General features: G+C 32.9%; 1 protein-coding gene across 1 annotated transcript; it reads left to right on the top strand.

Moving 5' to 3' along the window:
- Positions 1-535: 535 nt before the first annotated feature.
- Positions 536-27562, top strand: LOC116348932 (brain-specific homeobox protein; the record flags this gene model as incomplete). Its single annotated transcript, XM_031780155.1, has 4 exons — positions 536-1550; positions 1698-1883; positions 10137-10321; positions 26807-27562. Coding segments are annotated over 4 exons (1581 nt in total), but the record flags the coding sequence as incomplete, so codon positions are not given.
- Between the last annotated feature and the right edge of the window lie 66 nt (positions 27563-27628).

Here is a 27628-nt window from a genome sequence, read left to right as displayed (position 1 = left end):
TGAAAATCATTCTTTCGCGATAGGCCTGCATGTACGGTCAGTGATTATATTTAATCGTGTGAATATTTGAGGATATCTCTTTATTTAACGTAATTAGATTGTTCAGTGTCACATTTCGTTTCACATTTACAGTTTGTTCTGCGAATATTTTTTCTGTTCAATCGAATTCGTGAATTCAAATAAAATTATTTGAAAATTAAAAAGAAAATTAAACGAGAAAAAAAAAATGAAAACTAACATTTAATTGGTTAAAGTTCAACTAAACTATGATTTTGGTGCAAGTGAGATTTTAATATTTTTCGAACGATTTTTCATGGAAATAGGCATTTTGAACTTGAACTGTTAACTTGGTGAGAAAAAAACTGGAAAATAAAGACAAAGTGATAAGATCAAAAAAATAGCCAAGATAAACTGAAAGATATTCATTTTCTTATTGTTGTAATTTTTTTCTGTGTGAATTAAATGTGAAAGTGTTTCAAATCAAAATTGGTGCGTTGGACATTTTCATTAAAGAAATCTTTAAACGATCATCAATCTGGGTAGTCCTGGCTTTTTACCTGTGTCGGGCTCAGATAGCCCGAAGCTAATAACGTCACCGTTTGGAAATAACGCTAACGGTTTTACACCGTTAACGTCGGCTGCTGCACATCACGCTCTTAATCTGGCTGCATTTCGTTCGCCCGGTTTTCTCGGTGCTCATGGGTTTGCATTTGGTGCAGCACACATTGAAAATTATCGAGATCACAGTCCTGAACCGTTCATAGAGCATCCATCGCCAACATCCATCCACACACTCAACAACAATAATAATCAAAATCACAGTGCAAATTCATTGAGTGCATTACAACAAAATTACAGCCCAAATAGCAATAGTCCGACCAATAAGTATTCATCGGCACGTATTAGCTCGCCGACACGTGATGCCTATTTGAGTAGTGATTATTACCATAATAATAATACAACAACTGCGTCAGCAATTAAAGCAGCTATCGAAAGCCACCAAAATAACAGTGACTATATTTCGTCAAATGAACGGTTACATCATTTAAGTCATAAGGATAACGACGCCAACTTAAATAATAATCACAACAGTAATAGTTCGTTAGCAAATATTAATCGGCGCATTAATTTTGATCGGGCATCATCCGAAAGTCCAGAAACCCAACGGTGTGACAGCACACGATCATATCCAACGAGTCAAAAAAGTGACGAAGGCGATTATTACAGTCCAACCCATCCGGGCAGTGTGGGCTCACGAAGTCCGGAAAATTTATCCTCTGTCACAGCGACGGCAACGAAAAAATCAAACAATATGTTGGATCATCACAAGCTTCCATTAAGTTTTTTGGGCCCACCATTGGCCGCTCTACATTCCATGACCGAAATGAAATCGGCTAACGCCAATTCAGCTGTAAATACATCCAATGCAAACAGTATGCAGCAAACTCAATCTCAGCTCACATCACACGGCTCAAATCCACATGGAATAGACACAATTCTATCTCGACCACCACCAGTTACAACAGCCGGATTAAATGCCCTAACTAGCGGTAAGCCGTTTAGCATTTTCATTTTGTTTTTATATCAGTTTTTCTTTTCTTGTTTGGCCAAATTGGTGATACGGTTTATATAGATCAATCAATGGAAGATGATGTTGTTTAATTGTTTATTTTATTCGTTTGTTGATTTAAATAAAGGAGCGATGCCACGTTTTTCAATAGCCGCAGCGGCTGCAAATATGGCACAATATTTGTCACAAAGTCACAATGGACAATTGAAAGGGCACTCAGGTTCGCTAGTTGATCGGCCGCATTTATACTGGCCAGGTTTGCAGGGTCTCGTGACAAATCCCATGGCGTGGCGTGATCGTTTAACTAATTCCAGTAAGTACCAATTTCGAATCAAATCGAATTGTTTGATTTTGTAATTTTCATTTTCATTTGGATTCATTTCTAATACCACCATTTCAATTATCTATAAATACATTAATTAATTAACGATATGAATAGGGCAACACATTTAAATCAAACAACCATCGCGGTGTGGCTATGCGCGTCTCTTGACAATAAATCCATTTATTAGCATTGTATGCAACTCGTTTGAAAGGCGTCTATTCTAACCGCAACACAGCCAATTAAAATATATAACATAATTTATATTGCCTCACGTTTCACTCATTTAATTACAGTATTGCATATTAATGTATTCTAATAATATTAACGGTGAATAATGTCGCGGCATACACGCTATTCAATTGCTTTATTCATAGCAACTGAATGATAAACAAATAATTCATTTATTAATGTGAGATACACTTATTTGTTTAGAATCCAATTATATCGTGTTATTGGAAATTATTTTATCATATTGCGATAGTAAAAATCAACAAAAAACGAGCGGATTAAAATCAGGAATAAAAACCAAAGTGAAAAGAGTGCCATAATTGATATGAAAATTTGTGTTTACCGACGGCAAGTAAAAGTATACAAAGCATTTTCTGATTTTCCACCAATATCCCTGACCGAAATATAATTTCAATTTCAAATTTGTCTGATAAGCAATCGCATTAAACGGAAAACCATGATCGTTGATCAAAGATCAATCTAAAAATGGTTTTGTTATTTTGTTCCCTGTCTCTTTTTTTTTGACAAAAACTTTTGGCAATCGGCAAATAGAAAAGGGGAAATGAAGCGTTCAATGTGGAAAAATGTGCTCGAATAAATTTGTAAATAAAACCTTAACATTTATTATATGTGTATACAAACATGTTCATGCGAAATTTTTATCTATTCCATCTCGCATCGGTTACAGTGTGTGCATTCTTTCTATCTGTGTCAATGTTTCGTGTGTATTTAAGCATTCATTCGTGTGTTGTGCTGTGTTAAAACACACGGCGACATATTATTGCGTTTACATGATAATAATGGCTGTTTATATACAACAAAGCTGGCTTATATAGAAACCAAGTCACCAAATGTAAGCGAATATAACATCATCAAACAGTTAAGTTTTTTTTTTGTTCTTCTCTCTATCGTCCGTGTGTGAAAATAAAGAGCGAACGAAAAAAATATCCACCATAATAACGGGCAAAGTTTTTTTTTCTCTTCCTTTTTCAATTGGTATTTTATTTATTCGGGACGGAAATCAACATTTTCACGCACGAGTTGCGTGTTTCCGTATGCTCATCTTTTTGGCAAATAATATGGTGTCTCCATCACAACAGTGTTGACGGCGCATAAAGCGTCGGAGGAAAGGCGTTGAATACGGAAGATTTTCTCTTTCTCTTTGGTCGCCGCGACACAAGCAAAGATGCTAAAACACCCAATGATTGTAATATATTGGAGGATAATATTCTCTCGACTCTTTATATGGCTTCCTCTCAAATATATACAAAAAGCAATACATTTTTATTATATACTCGTACATAGTTGATGAGCATAAAAGCCCATTGATATATTTTTTTTTTCGTTGCTTCGCTTTGGCAAGCACACGAAACTTTCACATCATAAAGAGGAAAAGACGGCAGCAACAACAACAGCAGCAGCCGCATTTGATAAATAAATATATACATAAAAAATACACTTCGTGTCGCAAACGGAATACGAAATACTGCCATTTTTATCATATCATCAAGTAACAATGTGTACACAAAATGCAAAGTCGCGTGCAATTGTTTTACAACATAGAAATTATTCCAATCGCTCATCATACAACATTTTTCAGATTGTAAATCTTGTACTTGATTTCACAAAAAAAGGCATCATAATTTATTCACACATTTGCGTTTACAGCGAAAATCGTAACAATGTTGTGTGTGTGTTACAATGAAAGCGGTGTTTGTTGGCCAATATGTAATGTATTTTAATCGGTTGTGCTTTCTCTTCAGGATTAAATTTGGGGAAGAAGATCTATTGAATATGTTTTTTTTGTTTTGTTTTGTTTTCTTGCGTTTGACAGTTAGTTATGGCTGAATATAAATCAAATAAAATTGTATTCTTGTAAAAATAGATGGAACCGCATGTTAGGTTGTAAGATACGCAGATGCAACTGATGTGGCCATATATTGCAAATAAATAAACATGTCATTAAAGAATTGTTGATGCCAATTAAGCGAAGCATTATGAGGTAATAAAAAGTGGTCGTTAAAACAATGTTCATTTTGTTGGAAACTTCTTCAGAAGAGCATTCAGATCAATTTAGCATGGCTACTCAATGTTCAACTAGGACATGATGATATCAAGTGTATTGGCGCATCTAAAAGAAATTGCCCATTTTTATTACAGAAGCAACAATTCGAAATGATCGCATCATTTATCCTGTATGCATCGATGGTGTTTTCTTTGCAAATTTATGAGATTCGAATGAATATTAAGTCGAATAGACACACAAACACAAACACACACACGCAGTCTTTTTTGTGTTAGAACACATTAGTTCGTGCCACACAAATTAAATTGGCAATAAAATTATTTTATTTGATATTAATTTGTAGTTGCCGCGCCAAATAAATTGAGCCCGGTCTTTAATCAACACATACTATACCAGTTCAGCATTCGGACTATTTGTATTCGTATTATATTTTCCATCAAACCATTTTCATGACTTAATCCGTTTAAAGAGGTTTCTAATTGAATATAAATGGTAAAATACAATTTTCTATCAAACAAAACACCATCTAAGGCCATAATCCAAATAGTAAATAGTTTTCAAGAAAATTTAAACCACTTTAAGACTTGGCTCCTTCGACTACGTAAGTCGTTTCAAAACCAATTCCTTGCCATTTTGAATATTAAATTTACACGAACCCTTTTTTAATAGAAGGCACTTAATTGAGGTGAGATTTTGTCTCCCGCCAAATTCCTTTTCAACGGACATTACAAAGCGCCAGCACTCCGAAAATGTTAACCAATTCGGTCCTTCTAAATTGAACACAGCACATTTCAACTAATTGAATACATGTCATTATTTATCGATCTCGTTCCATCTCAAAACAGTTGAATTCTGAACCATTTTGTTATGAAATGAATGAATGTTTGATAAGAAATTGAAAACAAAAAAATATATCACCTCTGCTGCTTGCGTTTATTTACACAAATTGGACATTTGAAAATTGGCTTTCAATGCGAATGGGTATATTAAGAGAAAAGCACGTAAATAGACATTACATTATTTAAATCATGATAAAACTCACTTTCATAATATAATCTATGTTTCGCTTCGTTTCGGTTCTTCCCTAATTTGATTACAACTGAAGTGATTCAAACGCCCATATGAATCATTTTATGTAAAGATTTCGATACGTTTAAACGAATGGATTGGAAGCAGGAGGTAGAAAAAAAATGGTCCGAAATATAAGAAACATCGTCATCGTTGTTTCCCTTTATGTTTAAAGATGTGTTGAAACCCAATTCGTTTTACTAATGAAAGGCGCAACCGAGAAAAGGGTTGTCGCCATGCTGCTGCACACGCACACACACACCCAAACACAAATAAATAAGTGTGGTGGAACTGCGTTAAATATTTGAATTATATTCGGTACCACACGTTCGATCCAATTGCTGAACCGCAGCAATTAAAGATGATGATAATAATAAACAGCAATTCCCTTAAGTGCGTACGTTCATTTCGGTTTTGACTTTATATTCTACGGTTCCTTAACAATTACCATCAACAAATCGTGGAAACAACGTTTATTTGAATGCGTGTACCGTGTCTATCCGGCCATTGACTACCATTCGATGAGAATGAACGCGTACGTGGCATGGATTCCAACATAATTATGCAAACTTATCTACTGATAAGAAAATGTTGTTGTTCTCATTCTATTTATGAGGTTTTCGATGTGACGCAAAATATGTTTTGTCGAACGTTCAGCATAACGTGTCCATTTTTAGTAGCATTTAAATTCAGAGCTCAAGTTGTTACACGATTTGCAATTGAATCATTTGATACCGAAAAGGGGTTTCCATGTAATTAATTTTCTCGCATTTTAATATGGCGAATTGCAAGCGGTTAACTCCATATTTTTTGAATATTTTCTACGTGCAATTTAACGCTGGTGATTTAAATCACAATATGAACCACAACCATTTTTATTGTTTCAAATAAATGTAACATTTGGTAGCTCGACGCTCATTGCACGAAATTCACTGTACATGTACACAATGTTGATTTTTGTTCAACATTAAAACGACCTTAAACACAATGACGCCAAATTATACGATGACGATTGAAGAGCGACGATCCGAATAAAACCGCAGAATTTGAAACAGCTATGTGGGAAATAAAACACCAAACGAATTTCATGAGAACGAAATTTCACTTTCTTTTCAATTTTGATTAAATGGCATTATAACACTCAGTAATATTATAAATGACACCATTTCACCACCGTGTTAAATGGTCGGCCCGGCCGTAATAATTTTCATGCCTAAACGTTTTGTTGTTGTACAGAATGCTTTTTTAAAAAAGTCACTAGTTTGAGTTCTATTGAGTCCAAATTTGATTTTTACCAATTTCTAAACAAATAAACAGAAAAAAGTACAATCACTCCCCGGAGGTAATGCATGTTGCTTGGAATAGGGTCAAAATGCATAGATATACGTTGGCAATAATGTTAAAATTGTACTTTTATTGTTTTGATGTTGATCATCCGCAAAAAAAAACAATTCTGTGGAATGTCAACGTCCAAAAACCACATCTATCTCGAACATTTTTCCGCTTTTTTCAGCGGCTATGCTTCATTCATTTTTAATCAATTTTATATCGGGCATATACACAGATACACAGACATAGAATAGCCGCTAACGATTCCCATGATGCATATGAAACGGAATTAAAAAAATTTCATGCTCAATAAAAAAATATCAAAAAGAGTAGAAACGTTTAAAAAAATGTGGATATTTCTACGCCATAATCGGAAAAATGAATGCAAAGAAGAGAGGGAGTGAGAGATAGAGAGGAAACACGATGCTTTTAAATTATGTGATGAGTCCCACTGAACATATAACACCGTAAAAGTTATTTGTCCTTGGCTGTATTATAATTTCTCGATAGAATTCAATATTCTCGCCGGCTGGGATTTTGACATTGGTGAAACATTTGGATGCAAAACACACAAACACATCCAACGAATGTTCTAAGTTTAATTGCATCATTCAACGATCATTAGTCAGCTCATTGGCATCATTATCGACATGTGATGTCATATTAACAATAAACCTGCTGCATTAACATACACGAAAATACAGTGTTAGTTTTGTTCCGGCTCACGGTAATCGTCTATACAAACTTTGCTTCATGTGCACTGTTTGGTTGTTGTGCGTGGTTTTTTTGTTCTTGTTTTTTTTGATAAATGTATGCAAACGTCAGTGCCATAATGTCAATTTAATGTGTCTGGGCCTGTGATTCACATGAGCACATATTTCATATTTGTGAAACGCCGTCGCTACATAGAATACTTTATGTTCCGTATAGTAAATGTACTCGTTTGGCATACTCAAATTATGATCCATGCGATCCGAAAACGAACAATATTGTTTTTTATGGTTTTTAGTTTGATGTTAAACTTTGCTTTAAATTAATAACGAACTGAATGAAAACGAAACAATTTAACAACAATGAATTTTACAATGAAAATGTTTGAAATTTATTGGGTTTTAAATTTTTCATTCCGTTTTGAATAAATTCAAATTTGGCCGCAAAGTATTTGCTTTCTTGGAAATTCAAAATTTCAGATTGTTGACTCTGAACATCCTCTCGATTGTTTATTCGCTGTAAAGGCACAGCGATTGGATTAAAATCATGAACTTTTTATTATTTCCTCGTAAATTTTATAACTGGCGTGAATGGTCCTGGCGAAAAATGTCTATTAGAAAATATAATTTAACTTAGGAAATCATAAATTCGTGAGCGAAAAATGTGTGTCACATTTTGTCGTAAAACTGTTTTCCAAAACCAATGAATTTCTTAGCGCATTTTATGCAGTCCTTAAATAAAATGTAATATGCTAAAAAGTACGATTTAGATAAACATATTTCAAACGCTAGAAAATGCTAAGAAAATATAATAATAATAATAAAATGTATGTCCATGGACTTTGTATGGTTCAAATCTACTGAATGATTTATAAAAATAATTCAATTTTTTTTCTTTCAAATCGGCAAATGCGATAAAATAATATAATCAGCACGCAACACCATAGATTTTCTTCTGAGCATAGATTTTCATTTAAGATGTTTCATTTCGTTGGCTTATGCAACGAGAGAAAAAAGCGCTTGATAAAGGGAGAATATTTTCCATTTCCATTTCCATTCTTTAAACCATTCGTCCACTTCAGTTCCAACAGTTGGAAAAGTAAATTTATGCAAAATTATTTCGTCTCTATTTACAGATGGCAATGTATTTGCTATTTCAATGGTGTATATTTTCGTTTACTTAGATTTATTTTGTGCTTCAGAGATTTGTTCATCGGATTTGGTCGAAACTTTGCAGGATCAATTGTGTATGATCCATTCTAAGTTATCGTATCAAATCGGAACAAATAAAAATCATTTGAAATTCAAATAAATGTTTTTCTTAGTCATTTATTTTGTTCATGTATGGTCCTTTAGGCAATCTCATTCGAAAAATGTGCTGCAATTCATACGACTCCACGACAGACATAGACGAAGAAACTCAGTTAAAAGAACATTCATTCCGTTTCGTTTTTCTTGGTGATTTCAGTAAAATCGAATTGATATGAACAGTGAACACTGATGTCTTCTATTTTTTGTCATCTTCATTTGAAAGCATAATTCGTTAGCAATATTGTTATTGATATGGAAAACCAATCGGAAAATGTGCTTGTGTATTTATTGAACATCATCACAAAACAAAATTCTATTAGGTAGACGGCTAAATTGTTTATTTTGAATGTTCAACATCAACAACATCATTACACATTTGTTATTTTATTATTTTTATCATCTTCACTTATCCATGTCATCCTCATTCGCATGCCATGTTTCAATTTATTTCTTCATTTATCCTCTCCTGTATAATAAGTAAACGTCATCGAGCTATGACTGTGCTATGCAGTTCGTTAGCCTACGTAAACATTTATGTATCTCGGTTATTTCGATGCGTCGACTCGATCGATGTCTCTATGGAAAACATGAACGAATTCCGTATCCAATGGCACTGTGTGTGTGTGTTTCGTATTCTGCTATATCCATTTGGTGAAATGCTCAACTTATGTGTAATAATAAGCCCCGAAAAATCAAATAAAATTTATGAAAATGTCGTTTGTCTGTAACGGTTGAAATGTTTGCTTATATCGCCTCGAAAGTGATGATTGGGCGCGAAAATCGGAAAAATCGTTTTCGCTGATCGTAAGCAAAACAATTGCATGCGTTGACAAAATGCGTGTAAATATATGTGTTTACTAAAAACATGATGTTGACAAAATGTATATTGAAATCAATCTGGTTTTGGTATGATTTGAAAGGAAAACAAGCAATACACCATACACACCAATTTGTCGCTACAATTACTTAGGCTTTCGTATCACGTACGGAAAATCGCCCATTATATATATTCGTGCGAGTTTCATCCAGCATCATCCACAGTGCAATATATACAATACAGAAAATCCTTCTCGTTGACATATTTTACTCTCTCAATTTAAGCCAATTGAGGCATAATACTAAAACATTGTGAATAAACTGAATGAATTTAAAGATGTTCAAGATTGGTCACATGTGTGTTTCAATTGCATGAATTTTCACAGCAACGGCATGATACACAGGGCGCACACACACACACACACACACACACACACTTTAGCCTTATCATATGTCAGGTGAACATTGAACATGAAGTAAATTCGAATACACGCGTCACTCGATTAGCATAAAAATGTATGAATACTATGCATAAATAGGTTGAAATATGCTTGCATTGTATGCTTCTCTGTTATTATTTAATAACAATACACAACGAAACCACACATATGTTTATCATTTGCAAGTTCTGCTCGTCGAAAAAATCACTGTCAAACTCTGCAAATTCTCGACTGTAACTGTCTGTTGACATAAGCCTGAACCTTAAATCCTGAGTTTTCTTACGAAAAACATTTTTTTACGTATAATTTTCAGTGTCAGCCAGCCTTTCGCAACACCATAGCTCAGATAAAGATGGCAAAAAGAAGCACACGAGGCCAACATTCAGTGGACAACAAATTTTCGCATTGGAGAAAACATTTGAACAGACAAAATATTTAGCGGGGCCTGAGCGAGCCAAGCTTGCATATGCCCTAGGAATGACAGAGTCTCAAGTAAAGGTGAGTAACAATGACCATTTTTATTCTCTTCATTTTTGGTATGCTTAATTGAACTACAAAAAGAGTAAAATAATAATCAAATACAAATTTAAACACCTTCATTGTAATGGGTATCATGCTGAGTTGTCAAAGGCTGAATAAGGCCGGAATTGTAAAGAACTCAAACCAATTGACCGCAACATTTATTGTATCTCATATCATAGACAATTTCCTTTTTCTATGGTTTTTTTTTTTTCATTCAACGATTTTTCAATCTTTATCCCAAACAATGTAAAATATATGACTTTTATCATCCCACAACTTTTCGAATACAAAGTATTTTATTGAGGGGATCTTGTTTTTTTTCTGCTCTCTGCAATATGTTTCAATATGCGACGATTGATACGCTGCGGCCCTTATGGTACTTTCCTCACAGGCCATGGTCACACATATTTTCAACCCTCTTTTTTTCCTAATATTCGATGCAATATAACACACTACGTTGTTTTTCATTGAATAAGTCGGTTTTAGAGAGCAACATTCTATAATCAAATCTATGTATAATGCTCATACCACTCTTGGTCGTTGCCGTCATCAAAACTGTCTCGCATATATATATTTAATTCAATAAACCGCCCGAAATGATACACACACAGAGGTGCACAACAAAAGGCCATCGGTGTTAAAGGAGGGTCTTCAAGCATTATGCTTGTCGTTTGTATCTGTTTGTCATCATTCACGTGAAGAAAATGCTCCTCGTTCTCAGCATCACGACTTTAAGTTCGATTCTTCGAGTTTTTAACTTTGGTTACATTTCATTCGTTTATCGACCAGAACCGAATTCAATGATTCCGTCGTTGAATAATCTTTTTTAATATTCAGTCACATATGTGCAAATAAAAAATATACTGCATCGGTAGTTTATTTGTACACACATATTTTGCGCAAAAATTGTTCACTTCATAAGACTATTATATGCGTATTTTTTTCATTCAAATCGAAAAAAAAAACAAAGTGCATTCAGCCATATTTCTAAATAGAAAAGCGTGTAATAATCCATTTGAAATGTCCCCATTTACATAAATTGTAATGCATAACAAATCAGATTTGATGCAAAGATTTGATTGCCGTCATTCGTATCCAATGGACATGGTTATTTGTTTGGTAATAGGGCAGGATGAATCATGCAAACGCCCAAACTTTGCACACTAGATTATACATTCAATTGCTTCAAGTGCACGTGGCAATTAATAAATCGTGTAATTGATTTAACTACGCATAATAAAGAGAATTATCACATTTGATCAAGTAAATCATATCAAATCGTATATCAAAAGAGTGAAAATCTACGACCCCCAAAGTAGCTAGCATTAATAAATGATCGTTTAGGTTCACACATTGTATGATTTTTAATTTGCTTATTGATTTTATGCATTAATCCGGTTATTAATGGCAAAAAATGAAGCGGCATTTTTCTGCTTTTGGTAATGAATTACTCGATTTTGCATAGATGTAATGCCTGTCAAGTACACATGTTATTTTGTATCATATTCATTTGACGAACAGTCAATCAAATATAATGGCACATTCAAACATAATCGTCATATGCAATGCATTACGAAAAAAAGAGTCCGTTTGTTTTTCATTTTGTGCAGAAAATGAATGTGCCACCCACAACGAACGAATCCCTCCCAAAGTTTCAATTTTAAAGTTTCACATCGAACAAGCGAGTGAGAGAAATTGTGAATCAATCGAAGAATTCAGAATGGCGGTCATGAAATTTTAATACTTTTATGACAAATGAATATCATATTCAGATTGATTCTGTTTCAGCGATATCCCCGGGACGATGATTTATTCTTCTTCATGCCATTCGATTTTATTGTGGTAGTCAAAACAAAAAAACAAAAGCCATAATAACAAGTTCACATGAGCATGCACGTATCGTATTCACAAAATTCAAACGATTTATTGCCACGCATCGAATCGAGAAGAGAAGATGGATAGCATTAAGATTCATTGCGTTAATCGTGGACTCAATATGATGGATTTATTGCATATCAAAACAAAAAGCCAAGACAAAACCGAAAAAATATATAACAACAATAAGCAAGTTGTACACATTGGCAGTGAAACCCTTTTTATTGATTGATGTTCGAAACCAAGAATCATAAAACGCTCCAAAACCGAATGAATACACAGGGCAATGGGAAAATAAATGTTTGAGTATGTGTCATAATCGTTGTTAACTATTTTGTGTGCCGCGTCTTGGTACCTGTGAACGAGAGCGTAACGCTCTGAAGCTCTCAACGGCAGCAGCATCAACCACATATCAACATCAGCCCGATAGATCGAAACACATAAAAAAAATAAAAGAAGTTTTGACTTTATAGCATTGTAATTCATCAAACAAATCATTAAATCAGGAAATCACATCACTTTTCGGCCCTTGAATGGTTTCTAGCTGTCGCTTCTCAAACGATTACTCAGACAGTTTTAGTCCACATGTGACGCATATTTCTTTTAATTTTATTTTATTATCTTTGAATGCCATTTTAATTGATTGTAAAAATAATAAAAAGAAACGAAACAAATCCTTACATTTCGTTGCGCGCTGTTGTCGTTGATTAAATAGCTATCGAAGATGTACGCAAGTTTCGTCATTCTTTTTCGGATTGAATGTCGAATCGTGACTTTTGATCGAAACATTTACTATGCGAAACAAACGTATCAGACACAATCAAATTCAGTTTTATGATTCCGAAGAACTTGATTCGAAGAGACCATTGTGCAGAATTCAAAGAGAACGAACATATTTTATTTTCAACACTGACAAAACCAAACAATTTTTTCTTTACCAACGGATCAGGCCACATGTCTTTTTTTTGGAATTTAATTAACCATGGAAAAAAGTTCATTATTTCACGAAAATATTTATGTGGCACTCATTAGGAATACAAAAGCAATATATCTAAATGGAATTTATGACATACGATTGAATTTCGATGAAGACTACAGATAGAGTTGGATTATAATTTCAAATTAAAAATATATATTCGATAGTGCAAATGTTGTAAAACGTCCAATTATGCTAGTAAAATTCTCAAAACAATGTAAAGATTTTCAATCAAAATATTAATCACACCATCGGATCGCAAATTTTGATAAATAATTTAGCAAATAATATACAGTTTTTTTTGTCAATGACAAAGTAGCAAGTACCATTCCATACATTTGACTCATGCGCAAATGTTCCACATCTCTGAATGCAAATTGTAAATCAGTATTTGTGGTAAACTGGCGAATTTAATTGGAAAGTCTCGCTTTAAAGACGAGAAAAAAACCAAGTAAATCCTAAGTAATGAAACCATAATAATAAAAACTAATAAATCATAATAAATTGGATATTTAATTTCTTTTTCATTGCATTTTTTATCGCATTATGTCCGAAAACAAACGAAACCAAAGAAAAATTTATTGGAAATTAATTTTCAATTTCATATTGTTGGCGGCAATGGATCGTCCAAAAAAAGTCTTTGACTCTCATTCTTTTCAGCATATTTTTGTTTTCATCTTCTCCAAAAACGTACGTGGGATGGCATACAAACCGATTTCGTTGTTCACTCAATGAATTTGTTTGGTGGTCGAACAATTATGAAGCATTGACGATGCTCAATTCTGTAAAGATTTAAGCAATGAATTATAAATATATCCTATTTAAGTAGATTCAGCTTTGCAATGCCACTTTCTTGGTTATATTTTTTTTTGTTTTGTTGTTAATGCTTACCAATCATATATCATGAGCTGTTCGGTTGTAGTATTTTCATTTTGTTGAACAATGCGTTCGGCCTCTGTCTAACTTGAATCCGACAGCTTTTTTTTAAAAGTCTTATTTTGTTAATGCTCTGTGAAATGGCTTCATATACAGATGTGAGAAATGTTAACGAATGAGCTCAAATAAAAGAGTTATTAGCGATGAAAACGATTTTTTTCACTTAACACATACGGGAGGTGTACGATTGTTTTCACTTCCTTATGATCATTTGACACTATAATGTTGTTCATAATGAGAAAGTGTGATGTTAAGGCGTTTATGACAATATTGTCCAAATACTACTATAATGCTATTATTGTTAATAATAATGATTTAGTATGATCAGTGAAAAATGCTGAAGCGCACTATTCGATTTCAAATCTGTGAACAAATAAATGTAGGTGATTACGAAATGAGCGAAAGAGAAAGAAAGAGCGAGCGAAAAAAAATGATGAGTCTCTTTCGAGCAGAATTAATAAACGACATGTACGTATATGATTATTAATTCATTCAGAGAAAGCTATTGATATGTTTTTCAAATGATTTGATTAATATTCACAGTTAACGGATTATTTATTGTTGTTTAATTTGTGTGGGAATCAATGTATAATTAGAAATGATCTAAAGTCATCAATAGAATATTTCATCATGAATCATAAATGGAAATGAATGCTTCGACAAACGCAAAGAGAACGCTTTTCAATTTCAAACGACAATCAATTGAAATCTCTAGCGTGTGTGATTTATGAACGCCAATATGGCGATCATAATAAATAAATGATTTAAATTTTAAAAAAAAGCGTCTTCATCTGCAATTAAACACTTTCCAGGAATTTTTGAAAATTGAATATTGATGCAAGCATAATTAAGATGTGTTCTTTGTCTTTTTCATTTGTCTGAATCAAGACGTCATGCAATGTGTGTTAAAATGTGTTTTCCATACAGACAAAGATAGGTAAATAAAACAATTAAGAATGAATCGTTTCGTGTGTTGAAGTAAAATGGCACACGTTTTATAGCACGCGTTGGGCGGTGATAGCATGAGCGCAGGTCTCAATTCGATGAAAATTTATTTGTGGTCCCCGTTAAAATGCTCTCCCTCACAGATCGTTTACAACGGGCAGACACCAAGAAGTGATTTTTTTATGGTTTCATTGCGATTTTAAATCAAATTTTTTGATATGCAAACTGAATATTGATTGGTGAGCGCTTATATTTCTGGGCAAATACGCTTCCAAATGGGGCGTCGTTTCCATATCCATCTTTTTTATTTTGAGTCAAACAGCGTAACTTGATTTTTCTATCCAGTGAATTCAACGGACATGGATCAAAACAAAAACGATTCGATGCCATTGTATACGTCCTGAGTGTGTATGTATTTGTTTGTCAGTAAAGTGATATAAAACGTTGTGATGATCCATAAAATTCTGCAATCGAAAAGAGCAACGAAAAACGAAATGGGGTTTCATATATCCATATAAATTGATGGAAAATAAATATTCAGCGCCTATAGCCAATATGAATGTGTTTGTGATATTATTAAATTATGTTCGAAAATACGAATGCGAAATATTATTCAACAGACAGTAGGTAAAGTCAGATGCGATGGAAATGAACTCGCCCAGTCTCCAGCGTGTTTGATGTACAAATCCTTCGTAGAACGCAAAGAATCGAACACAAAACAATGTTGTTGCTGTTTTTTTTTGCGTTCGGGTATACGTATTGCCATTTTTCCTTGTTCATTTTCGCTACATCGACAGATGATAACAAAAACTGTTGGATTATTATTTGTCTTTATTGAAGTTTTATTCGAGTTTTGTGTTTGGTGCACATTTTTGTCCGGTTGAAATGGTTATACCATAGATTTAATTCAATCAAATGCTTCTTGCTTCCACCATCCCCATTTTTCGCAGATAGCATCGATGTAAATAATGTGTGTGCAATACAGTCAGCACCAAACGAAAAAATAAGATGAGAAAAAAAAGAACCATTCAAAAAGTCAAAACATTTATTACGATATTATGGTTGTGCCATTATGATGAGATACACCACACTCAAATACACATAGATTTCGAATGTGCAATGGCAAAAACATATCACAAATACTGTTGATGAAAATAGCTGATCTCACACAAACTGGCATAAAATATACATCAATATGATTTATTCATGGAAAAAAGTAATTTTTATTGATACATGATATATGAAACATAAAGGGAGCCCCATTGAAAAGCATTAATTTTTTTTTTTTTTTTTCATACGTACGCATGAAACGAGTCCACTTCGGAAAAATTGGCCAGAAATTACGATTGCAATCATTTTAAATATAAAAAGAAATATTTTTATTTTGTTTTAAACCATCATCAAATGACTTGAATGTCACACACAAACCATTCTTGGACCAAATAACTGTAAAACCATCGTGTGTGTGATAAAGACTTTGATTGTGTACATGTGAAATAAATGGATGAAAGAGATTTTCAGTTTTGATCTTTTTCAACGTTTTAAAATCTCGCACAGCAAATAAATTTTAAAGGGGCGGTTTGTTTCGCTATGGTTACATCAATTTTGTTAAATGCCCTGTTCATGTGGTTCAACATCCTAAACACTCTATATCCATGCATAAGGGTAATTCAGCCTCCAATCAAATACCAGTTTAAAGTTTTTTCTTCTCGCTGTTCATTTTATTGTGTTTGGCTGTGACGACACAACTAAATGGTTTCTATATAATCATTTGTATTTGGTAGACCTCATGAAAATGTAACGCACATTTTCGGTGCATGGCATTGCCACCAAAAAATAGTGCGCGCAAACAACAATGATAACGAATGGCATGTGATTGTTTTATCAGAGCGTATGCATCAATCGTAATTCAACGCCAAATTTATTGCGCATTTGTTTAACAAAAACAAAAATTAAAAATTCGTATCTGTATGACAGATCTAACCATGTGCACATCATTTTTATTGCTTTCGACATTTCAAAAATGGTCCAAGTTAAATTGGACTTTTCGGAAACATCCACAGTCATGTCATATGATAACATCCGAGAGTCAGAAAAGTGTATAACTTTCAAAATTGAGACAAATTCGTCGACATTTTCATATTTGATTGAAAGAAATCATGTTCCATTTAAAATTGTATAGACTTTGATCGATGGTAATGTCCTCAAAATTAATGACCGAAATAAAATAATATCATCACTTAAAAACTTTGTATACATTTCAAACGGTTTTTCGATTATTACAAGTCATAGAGCCAAAAAAAAAACAAAGTCTGTATTGAGGCGAATAAATATAAAAATGAAATCGACCATTTGTGAAAGCAAATCATTGCTTCCTGTTCATTTATTACAATTAGATGCTTGACGCGCTTTAGCACAAAAAGCCAGAATTACAATAAAAATCGACGAATTTGTCTGGTTCGCAGTTCTGTATCCAATACAACCTTTATGTAATATACAATACAGCAACAAATATCGCATAAAAAGTAATTGAATCGAGAGCAAGAGAAAAATGTGCATTGATTTATTACCAAAAACCAATGAAGTGAACAATCTATAATCATAGAATACATATAAAGAGCACATCGCTTCTCTTTTTCCCGTTAAACTGTACGTATTTGGATTTTTAATTAAATTATGACAGAAAATAAACGATTGAATGACGCGATTATTAAATTGATTGCCTGTTGAAGGAAAAAGAGAGCGAAAGAGCGTAAAATAAAAAAAGATGCGTAAAAAAATCATCACATGGTGAGTTTTTTTTTTTCATAATTCACCCAAAATAAAAACCGTTTCTGATGTCAGTCTACGCTCCAGATACACGATGTGATAAAATGTGTGTAAACACATTTTTCACCACACAAAACGGATACACTAAGCCAATTTAAAAGCGGTAAATCGATTCACTAATAATCCGAGCATTAACCACCCTATTTCTCGTGCCTTATTGTGCGCGCTCTGCCTTTTTTTCCTCTGCATCGCTCATATTGTACACAGCATATTAATGTTGAATGTCATTGTATCGTTTGCAAAACGTTTATTTTGTACAATTGATTATATCCATTACAAAATACAAACGAGGCACACATTCTCTCTTGTGAAGAGACAAAAAAACAGAAGCACGAGGGGTGATTTGATTTAACATAACTGCATTTTTCGCATTTGCGTCGATAAACTCGGTACACCAAAACGCATGGCGTGAAAAGCTGGGGAGGAATATAACCAGACAACAACAAATGCACTTTAGCTGAAGGGATGAACACCAAATGGTGTACTATTAAACGAATGGTTCAGCTTAATTTGGTTAAATGAAGTGCTCTTTCATTTATTGTATAGTCTTTTTCGTATACAACTTTACTTTTCAACAACGAATGGCGCGCATCGACCAAACTCTAATAGCAATCGTATTATCCTATATGATACGGTGAGAGTGTTTCATGTAAATATAATTAAACCAAGAGTCAAAAAGCAAAACAAGTTAAACGAATAGATTATTTCATACGGCAGTGAGAAAGAGATAGAGAGAAAGTCGTCATCAAGGCTACACAGTGGCAACATCGAATCATAGTAATTCATTTAACGTCATTTATAATAATTAAATTTGATTTAATAGAAAAATGGAGAAAAACAGCACTTTAATTAAATGAACATTATCAATTATTGAGAAAAGCATCTCTGCATCGGTGCGAATCGATGCGGGTCGCTATATAACCCGTCAACCTGTCACCCTGTCCGAAATAAGTGCTGTCTTTTTGACTCTTTTTTTAATCGATACATTATACATTTCGCTAGTACCAAACTAGTCATTTTTATAAATCCATTAATATTCATATTTTATACACCAAATAAAGAGAAACGCTTATAGTTCTTAAGAGCTCGATAATCAAAATGGGTGAAAAGAGTCTATGATTTCTTTACTGTGCATTAAATTTATTTATTTTTTTTAATGATTTTCATTTGCCGAATTGATTTCGGAGAGAAACTGAAGGAGGAAGAGTTCTTACATGCATGTACATTTTTGCAAAAGGGCAAGATAAAAGCATGTGGAGAGATGTAATTTAATTAATTTTTAATCAAAAATTCATTTTATCTCAAACACCTCTGCTCTCTCACTTTTTTTTTATAAATATCAATTACAAACCAAATAGCGATAATGCTGGTACAATGTCGTAGTCGTTAAATGGGCACGTGCACTCAACTCGCGATAATTAAATATAAATTTGTTCTCCTGCAGAATTTTAATTAGTGGCTTCTCAACTCGGTGAGTTTTCTTATTTTCATCCGCATCTATTATTAAACGAATCACATTTAAATTTTTATGGCTAAAAGTATAGCAAAACGGACGACACATTTTTAATAAACAAACGAAGTGACACGAGAAAAAAAGAGAAGAGATATTGTTGTCATTTTCATAAAGTGTTGACCTGGTACAGTGAAAGGGTTCTTAGATGAAATCCACCGAATTATTAATTTTTTTAATACTGTTCATCTGCAAATGGACCGTATCGCCACATACTTTTTTTTACAACACAAATAACAGAATATATTACACAGTGATATTGTTGCTATTGCATCTCTTTGGCATGTCGCTTCTTCGTTCAGTTAAATGAATTTGTAGATGAAGATTCTTTTTAATTAAAAACAAACACTTTTTTTGCAATCAAATTAAATATCTCTTGAAAAATGGCATAAAACTTTGGTTGAGCTGTTTTGCTGCCGTTTAAATGGAAAATATCGCTAACAAGGCATCGGAGACAATAAAAATGATTCAATTATGATTTTCTTCGTTGCAAACACCCTCGGGTGGGTGGATTGTTTTTTTTATCTGCTTTCATTTGGTACTGTTGCTTTTTTCTCTACTATGAAAATTGTTTTAAAAATACGTGTAAAGCATAGTGAACACAATTGTTGTATTCGAGTGGTGTTATTAAAATCACTGTTGGCCTCTATTACCTTTTTTTCATGTACATGATTCACATCTTGCTCGTGTTGTAAGAGTTTTTCTTTCTCTCTACCTTTTGTGCACCGGATGGTACAGCAAGTGCAACGAGCAACATACATTTAAATGAAAATATGATAATTAAAAAGTTTTTTGTTTCTTGTGATTATTAGGAATGGAATGTCTTTACCATTTGGTAGCTACAACCAATGGCGAATATTTTAATTTCCAAATTGAGAACACAGTTTATACATTTTAAATCTATATAATGAACCTTGTGTTGTTGCCACGAAAATGCTTGGAATATCCTAACATTTACCAATCAATAAACAAACGAGAATTTGATTATGTAAATTCCCAAACGGATTGGAAACAATTTGAAAATAATGACTGTGAAAAAAAAACCGAAAAATAAAAAATAAATGATTTTCTGAAATTCTTAAATGTGCTTCCGTATTAAAAATGAACATTTTCGGGTATACCGCACCATGTTAACTAACGATTGGTGTCACATGGGCGTAATTGCCAAAATGTGGTCAAAAATATAGACTTGTGTTCAGCTGAACTTTAATAATTCCATTCGATTCGTTTGCAGTTCTTTTAACAGGCGTTCGCATGAAACTCTTTTGCACAGCGTTTTTTTTCTTCATCACAGCAATTCATGATTGTTGCCAACATCATTTTCACAATTTTATGAATATAAGATATGGTGTCAATTAAGATATTTGACGTCGTATTTTATTTCTATTGGTCTCCCGCATCAAATTTAGTAAATTGTGTTGAGAAGTTTTAATCAAAGCACTGGATTTATTTGACTTCCATATAGAAACCCAATTGAAATTGATGTGATGAAAGCAAAGAAATCAATCGCACTCCCGTTCCCACTTTAATAGTGTCTACGAAATAATGTCGACAATGAAGAATCAGTACTTAATCTGAAATGATTTTATTAACACTATAATGCTATGAAATGATGGCCGGCCTATTTTCATATTCAAACAAATCATGTTGTAAACTATGGCGATGGAAATGTGTTCTAAGGTCGTCAATTCAATTAATTGAGTCACCATATTTTGGCCCAACGATTATGATTATGGCTGTGGTTATATACATGTAGTAATATTATTATTATTGTAACCGGTGTACGAGATGTAAACATGAGCATTAAAATACGTTGTGAATGCGATCGTTTAACCGCAAAGCATTCGTTTAACTTTTGCAAATTAAAGCAGCTTGAAATATCAATGGCTACAAATCCAAGATTTAGTACGCAAACATTTTTATTTCGTTGAGTGGCCAGGCGCTTTTATTCAATTATTCGGAAGAAACAGTAGCAAAATGTGGATTAATTGAAGTGTCCCATTCAATCAAGCCAAAATTCAATCATAGATGAACATTTCGAAAATGAACATAATCATTCATATGATGGCGATTTCAAGTTGCTCACTCAGAATTCCAAAGTCAAATATTTATGTTTGCGCACAATCAAATCAATTAGAGCATTTCTCCGGTTCGATATTTCAGATTATTTCTTTACGATTCAAACGATGGGTATTTCAATTGTTTTTGCTACTCGCTGAAAACGTTCAATTTGTATTGATTTCTGGGCAATTTTTATTGGAGCACGTAAATGAGAGGGAATCAATTGGCTCTCTCTCTCTCTCTTGCTCTTCACCAAGACCACTATTCAATCACAACAATTGATGTTGTGCTACCAACAATATTGGATAAACAAATGTCGAGATTGCCATCGAATACCAAAGTTTACGGGCATCAACTATGATTACACAAACGGTCTAGTTATTGTTATGGCTTGCACATACAATACCAATATGAACAGAAAATGAAATGAAAAAGAAAATCAAATGAAGAATTACAAGAAATAACATTTCACAGATGCGATCTTTGCAATTTCATCGAATTTTTCTCTCTCTGTGTGTCTCGCTCTCTCAGGGATAAATGAAACTCATTGCTCATCGCACATGTACAAAAATGCGTATGAACCATCAAGATATGTCATACCATTTTAATTGAATTTCAAAACACTTATTTCATGTTCGATGTTTTTGTTTGTTTTGTATTTGAAACAACGTTACATATGTTATGTTATGACGTATGCGTTGTTGTTGATTCTTCTAATACAAAAACTCGATTTATCTCGAAATTCATAAGCAAAGTTTTGTTCTTTTTTTCAACTCGCCATTCTACGTGCGTTCAAATGCTGTCCCTCATTGGTTAATTGTTCAACAAATCACAAGGATGAAATTTCACCCCGATTCAAATTAAAATAGAAGAGTTATGCTTCGAAGAGAAAATAAGAAAAAAAGTATCTTGATTGGAGTGAAATGGAAGAAAACCGTATTCTGCATAATTTAACTATAATTTTAAATTACAAGTGCAGCTTTTTAAGAAAAGGGAAAGGATTAATGAAATTCATATCTCAAGCAAAAGAATTAATTTTTTCAACAAAAAAAAAATCATATTCTTTTTATTTAAAATATATTTAAATTTAAAAAAATTTAATGAATATTTTAAAATGAGTGACTCCACAGAGAATGGAAATTTATATGCGAAAGCAACAATGAAATACAGTCACCTTCTAAAATTGTTTTGATGTACAAAGATGAATGTCTCAAGAACGGTTTAAAAGGAGGGAAAAAGCGATGGTACATGGACCACATATCGAGTTGAAAATGGTGATTTCATTTTAAAGTTTGGCATTTCGTTTAAATCGATGATATGGAAAGTGTATTTCGATGCGATACACTTGAAAATCGAAAAAAAGAGAAACCGTAATCCTTTTATTTAGCAACCAAATTATACTTGGTTGAAATCAAAGCGAATTTCCGCTTTTATCAGGCTGCACTAAGCCAAACCGAACCATTTTATTTCACACAAAAGTAATTTGTCAATCGTTTATCTGTGATCTCGGTTCGCATATAAAGCCTGCATCAGAATAGAAATGCCATTAGCTTCGCTATTTTCTGGCAATATTGCTGTGTATTTCAAAGTGTCACCATTTTGAATTTAATGCTCTCTCCATCGAATTTCACACATTTTTTTTTTGTTCGTTCTTGCATTTGAACCATTAAAATATTTTAGTTTATCGATTGACGCTTTCATTTTCAGTCAGAAAATCCTTTTTAAGTCGACAGAAGATCGTTTCTGTTTCACTATTTCCATTCAAATTGTGTCTAATGCCATCCATTGAATCCAAGAAGTGTGTCAAGATATACCGGTCGGTGTATAGATTCGGATGACAAATGAATTCGAAGTTAAATGGTTCGATTTACTGCTTTGATTACCCGACACCAAAAAACGAACGATAGCTCTTGAACTATTCCACTTGATTGTAAATATTTCTGCGATTGAGTCGAAGAAATATATTTCACAAAATCTCAAAAAATATATACATAATACAAGAGCAATCAATGCACATATATATATATGTTAATTTCGAAAAAGATGCGCAAATGACTGCTAATTAAAATCGTCATTATGCTATAAAATACATACCATATGGTTACGGTTTGGAGTCATTCTGTGGCTGAAGAAAAAAAACAACGACCAGCCGTAGAATATTGCGTTATGACAAATGCACATTGAGCACCGTCTGCTGATTTCGAGTAATTTTTACCGAATCATTGTGCTTTCCCTTCTCACTACGCAACATATTCATTTTTACGAGAAAATAATATTAACGAATACGACCAAATGAAGATGTAATCATCGCGATGAACCGACGTGTGAGTTTGTTCTCGCCACACACACTAATGTATAACATAATAATACACGCATTTCATTTGTAAATTCTTATTCCAATCGTTTCGGTTTCACCTCACCATATAGAATGTGTGTCTGGTTGTGAGGCGAAGCGAAACGTATATTACCCAAAAATTGATTTGTCTCTAATGAAATTTGAGTCAGAGATGTAGCTTATGGTATTTATGTGTCCGAACATAATCAATTTTACACATTAAACGAATAATAATTGTTATATTATGATTAACGCAAATTAGATCGAAATTAAAAGCGTTTACCATTTGTACAATTAAAATGATTTAGTGTACGAAATTAAAATCACAACTAAACCAAGACAACTTTGCAAATGTTACCAAAAAGAAAACATGAATTCATTTTTTGGGTTGGAATGTGTGCATAGAGCAAAGCATTCTTATCCCATCGTTGATTCGGTCATTATGATATTCTTATGCCGATGAGACCCATTTTCTACTGTTTTATGGTATCAAAATATACTTTACAATTTATCACAATAATAGATCGTATTATTTGTTATTAAAAAACACGTAAATTTTCTGCATAAGCGCCTGAATGTGTGTTGTGAACCCATGGTTTCTCTTCTTATGAAAGAGAAAGAGAGAGAGTGTGTGTGTGTGTATGTAACAACATAACAAACGGTACACATCATTAAGGGTGGTTTTCTCTACATTATCCATCCGGTCACAGATGTGCAAAGAATTTTTTCTCTCTTTCTCCATTCTGGGTCTGTCCAATTATTCCTTCTGTGCATGATTACAATTCTCAGCTCGGCTCTTGGCTGCTCGATTTCTCTCTCTTTCTCCGTATTGTATGGATGTTTGTGGTAAATATTTTTCATATAAATTGCCAGATGCAATACACTCTGATTTTTCTCTCATACATAATGACATATTTACCACACACATTCGTACACACACACACAAACTACGTGCAAAACAAACTTCGTAACGGATTTATTCGTTGCGCTTTGTTCACTTTTTCACACGTAACACACACAATCCCGAACGATTTAAACAAAAAAAAATCGCTACATAATACAACAAAATTATATTATATTTTTGAAATGAAGCTAATCACAAAGGATTTGGTGCAAATTCTGAGACAAATTAATTTGTACAAATCACATTGATTGAAAAGTCATAAAAATATTGTTTGTTAATTATCAATGGGCTCTATTTTGATCAAACACGAATTTGAACTCATGTGTTCTTAAAATGATTAATTATTGCCGTGAACCCATTCTTTTACCACATTTCCAAGAATTCGTTTTATTATACGCAAAATTTAAAGCATAAATGTTTCATGAAAATAAAACATAAGAAATATTTGTCATGACATTTTATAATAATGGTGTACGCAATCTCAAATGTGCAAATTATTTTGATTGTACACACGCATCATACCGAAACATTTGTTTTACAAATTATGATTTCGGCATATTTTATGAAAATGTTTAAGATGAGTTTAACATATTTTAACCACAATTTTCCTCTCCCTTGCTCACACACACACACGCGCGCACACACTCTCATTACGTTAAACTCGTTGAGCAGATGATACAAAACGTCCATAAAAATCCTTCCGTCTCCAGAAAGTACCGATGTTGAGGGTTTCACTGGGATATATATATGCGACAAGTGTTACCCACTTTCGAACTTTTCAGCCGAAAAAACCATGAAAATGTTTATGGATGGCTTTCAACAATGAAATAAAGAAAGCCTGTGGCACAAACACCAAATAAATTTTATTATTATAATTATTGTTATAATTTAATGGAATGTCTTTAGTTTTAACGATTTAAAGTGTAATTGAATAGTCTGAATTTACAAGCGCATAAAAACACAATTCTGAAATTTTCAATTTAATTGACCGATACACTTGATTTGGAGCATTTCTGCTTGAATTTTATTGTAAAACATATTATCGGCTCATTTTCCAACCGTTTGATGTCATTCTTAGCATGAATTCAATTGGATTTATTCATGGTAATTCAAAAACTTATACCATGTGTACCTAACATCGCATCGCTTGTATGCACAATTATTAAAAATGATTTAATAAAATAAAAAGATTTGAATGTCACATTAACAGTGATAAAGGTAACATTAAATGCATATACCACATACACATACGCCACTTTATTCATATGGTTTCAAATTATTTCAAACCATAATAGAATATCTATAGCCCGAAAATGAGGCCATAGCATTCGATTGCGAAAGACGATGGAAATTTTTTCATTCAGATTCCTCTTTCTCTCAAATGTAACGAATTAATAGCAGGCAATAGAAGTATCATATGTTCTCTACTACTAACGCAGTATTATTGGGATAAAAGCACTTTGTCAAGTGTATGGTACTTCATAAAATACTTTTTGAAATGATGAAAATTTCAAAAAAAGAAGGATTAAACAAAAACGATTTAAATCTAAAACGTATCATTATTGAGTTTTCATTCTATGTTCCCCTCCCCATCGCATAATTACACCGAATAAGGATAAATGTAAATGTTTCAATTAATTTTGGTATCTTGAACATATCTTCGCTTGATATAGCCCAAACATTGTAGCGCAATTCATGGCCTTGGAATGAATGTGTTTTGAAAAGCTGTGACCATATAATTGATGGAAAAGAACAATGATAAATAGCGTTGTCATAAAGTGTTTATGCTCATTCATTATTCAGCGGCGGTTCCGTCATTAATAATAATTATTAATAATACGCTCTTTTGGAATATTCCCTTCAGCCTTTGGAAAATGTCCATAGAAATGTGTATGGCTAAAACTTGTTTACTACAATGAGCAATGTTGCGGTTTTTTTTACATAAATGTATTCCGTGGTTCTGTTCAATTTTATACAAAAAACTTAAGCAAAAATATTCCAAGCAGTTTTAGTTTCAAATGAGAAAAAAAATCAATTTTTGATATGTTACTTATATCTTCATGTTTATTATTTTTCATCCTTCTAATTAGGTGTGGTTCCAAAATCGTCGGACTAAATGGCGAAAAAAGCATGCAGCCGAAATGGCAACGGCAAAGCGAAAACAAGAAGAATTGGGGGATGGCGATGGTGATTGTAGCGAAGCAATCGATAGCGATGCAGAAAGCCTTGATATGAGTGACAGTCCGCGAAAACGTTGCCGCATGGACGACGATATGAGGCATTAATTTTTTATTTTAAGAATCATATGATGTTCGCTCAACTAACCGAGATAATGTAAACAGCAGCAAAAACAAAATTTAAATATGAATTGGTATATTGGCAATAACAGAATGAAAAATAATGAGAGAATAAAAAATAAAATCACCACAGATAATATTTATTAGATTAATAGATTTGTAATTTAAAATTAAGATAAAACAAAAAACAAAACAAAATAACCAACATTAATCGGTGGATAAACAAACGGTACTTAGTTTTAGAAAATAATGTGAACAAATTAGCTTCTAGGCAAAACAAAAAAAAATAACGAATTTATTTTCAAGAAGAACTTAAGAAAATTGCGAAAATTGTCAGTGTGTAAATTCGACAAGTCAAAGTTAAATGTAATTGTATTTAAATAATTTAAACGTTGAATCATGGTCTTATTGAGATTAACTTAGGCCCAAAAAATGGTAACCTTGCATCATAGTAATATTTTTCTCTTTTTCCATTCGTTTTTTTTTTATTAAAATTTAATTTTGATCATAATTCAATGGAACATTTTTGAAAATGTGCACATAAGCAATTTTGTATAACAAAATGATTTTGAATGAAACCAATACAAATAAGAACAATGCATTTTAAAATCAACA

This window comes from Contarinia nasturtii, unplaced genomic scaffold (genome assembly GCF_009176525.2).
Source record: "Contarinia nasturtii isolate CC-2019 unplaced genomic scaffold, AAFC_CNas_1.1 Cnas_scaffold_2678, whole genome shotgun sequence".
Classification (NCBI taxonomy): Eukaryota; Metazoa; Arthropoda; class Insecta; order Diptera; family Cecidomyiidae; genus Contarinia; species Contarinia nasturtii.
This window is presented reverse-complemented; position numbering and strand designations above follow the sequence as displayed.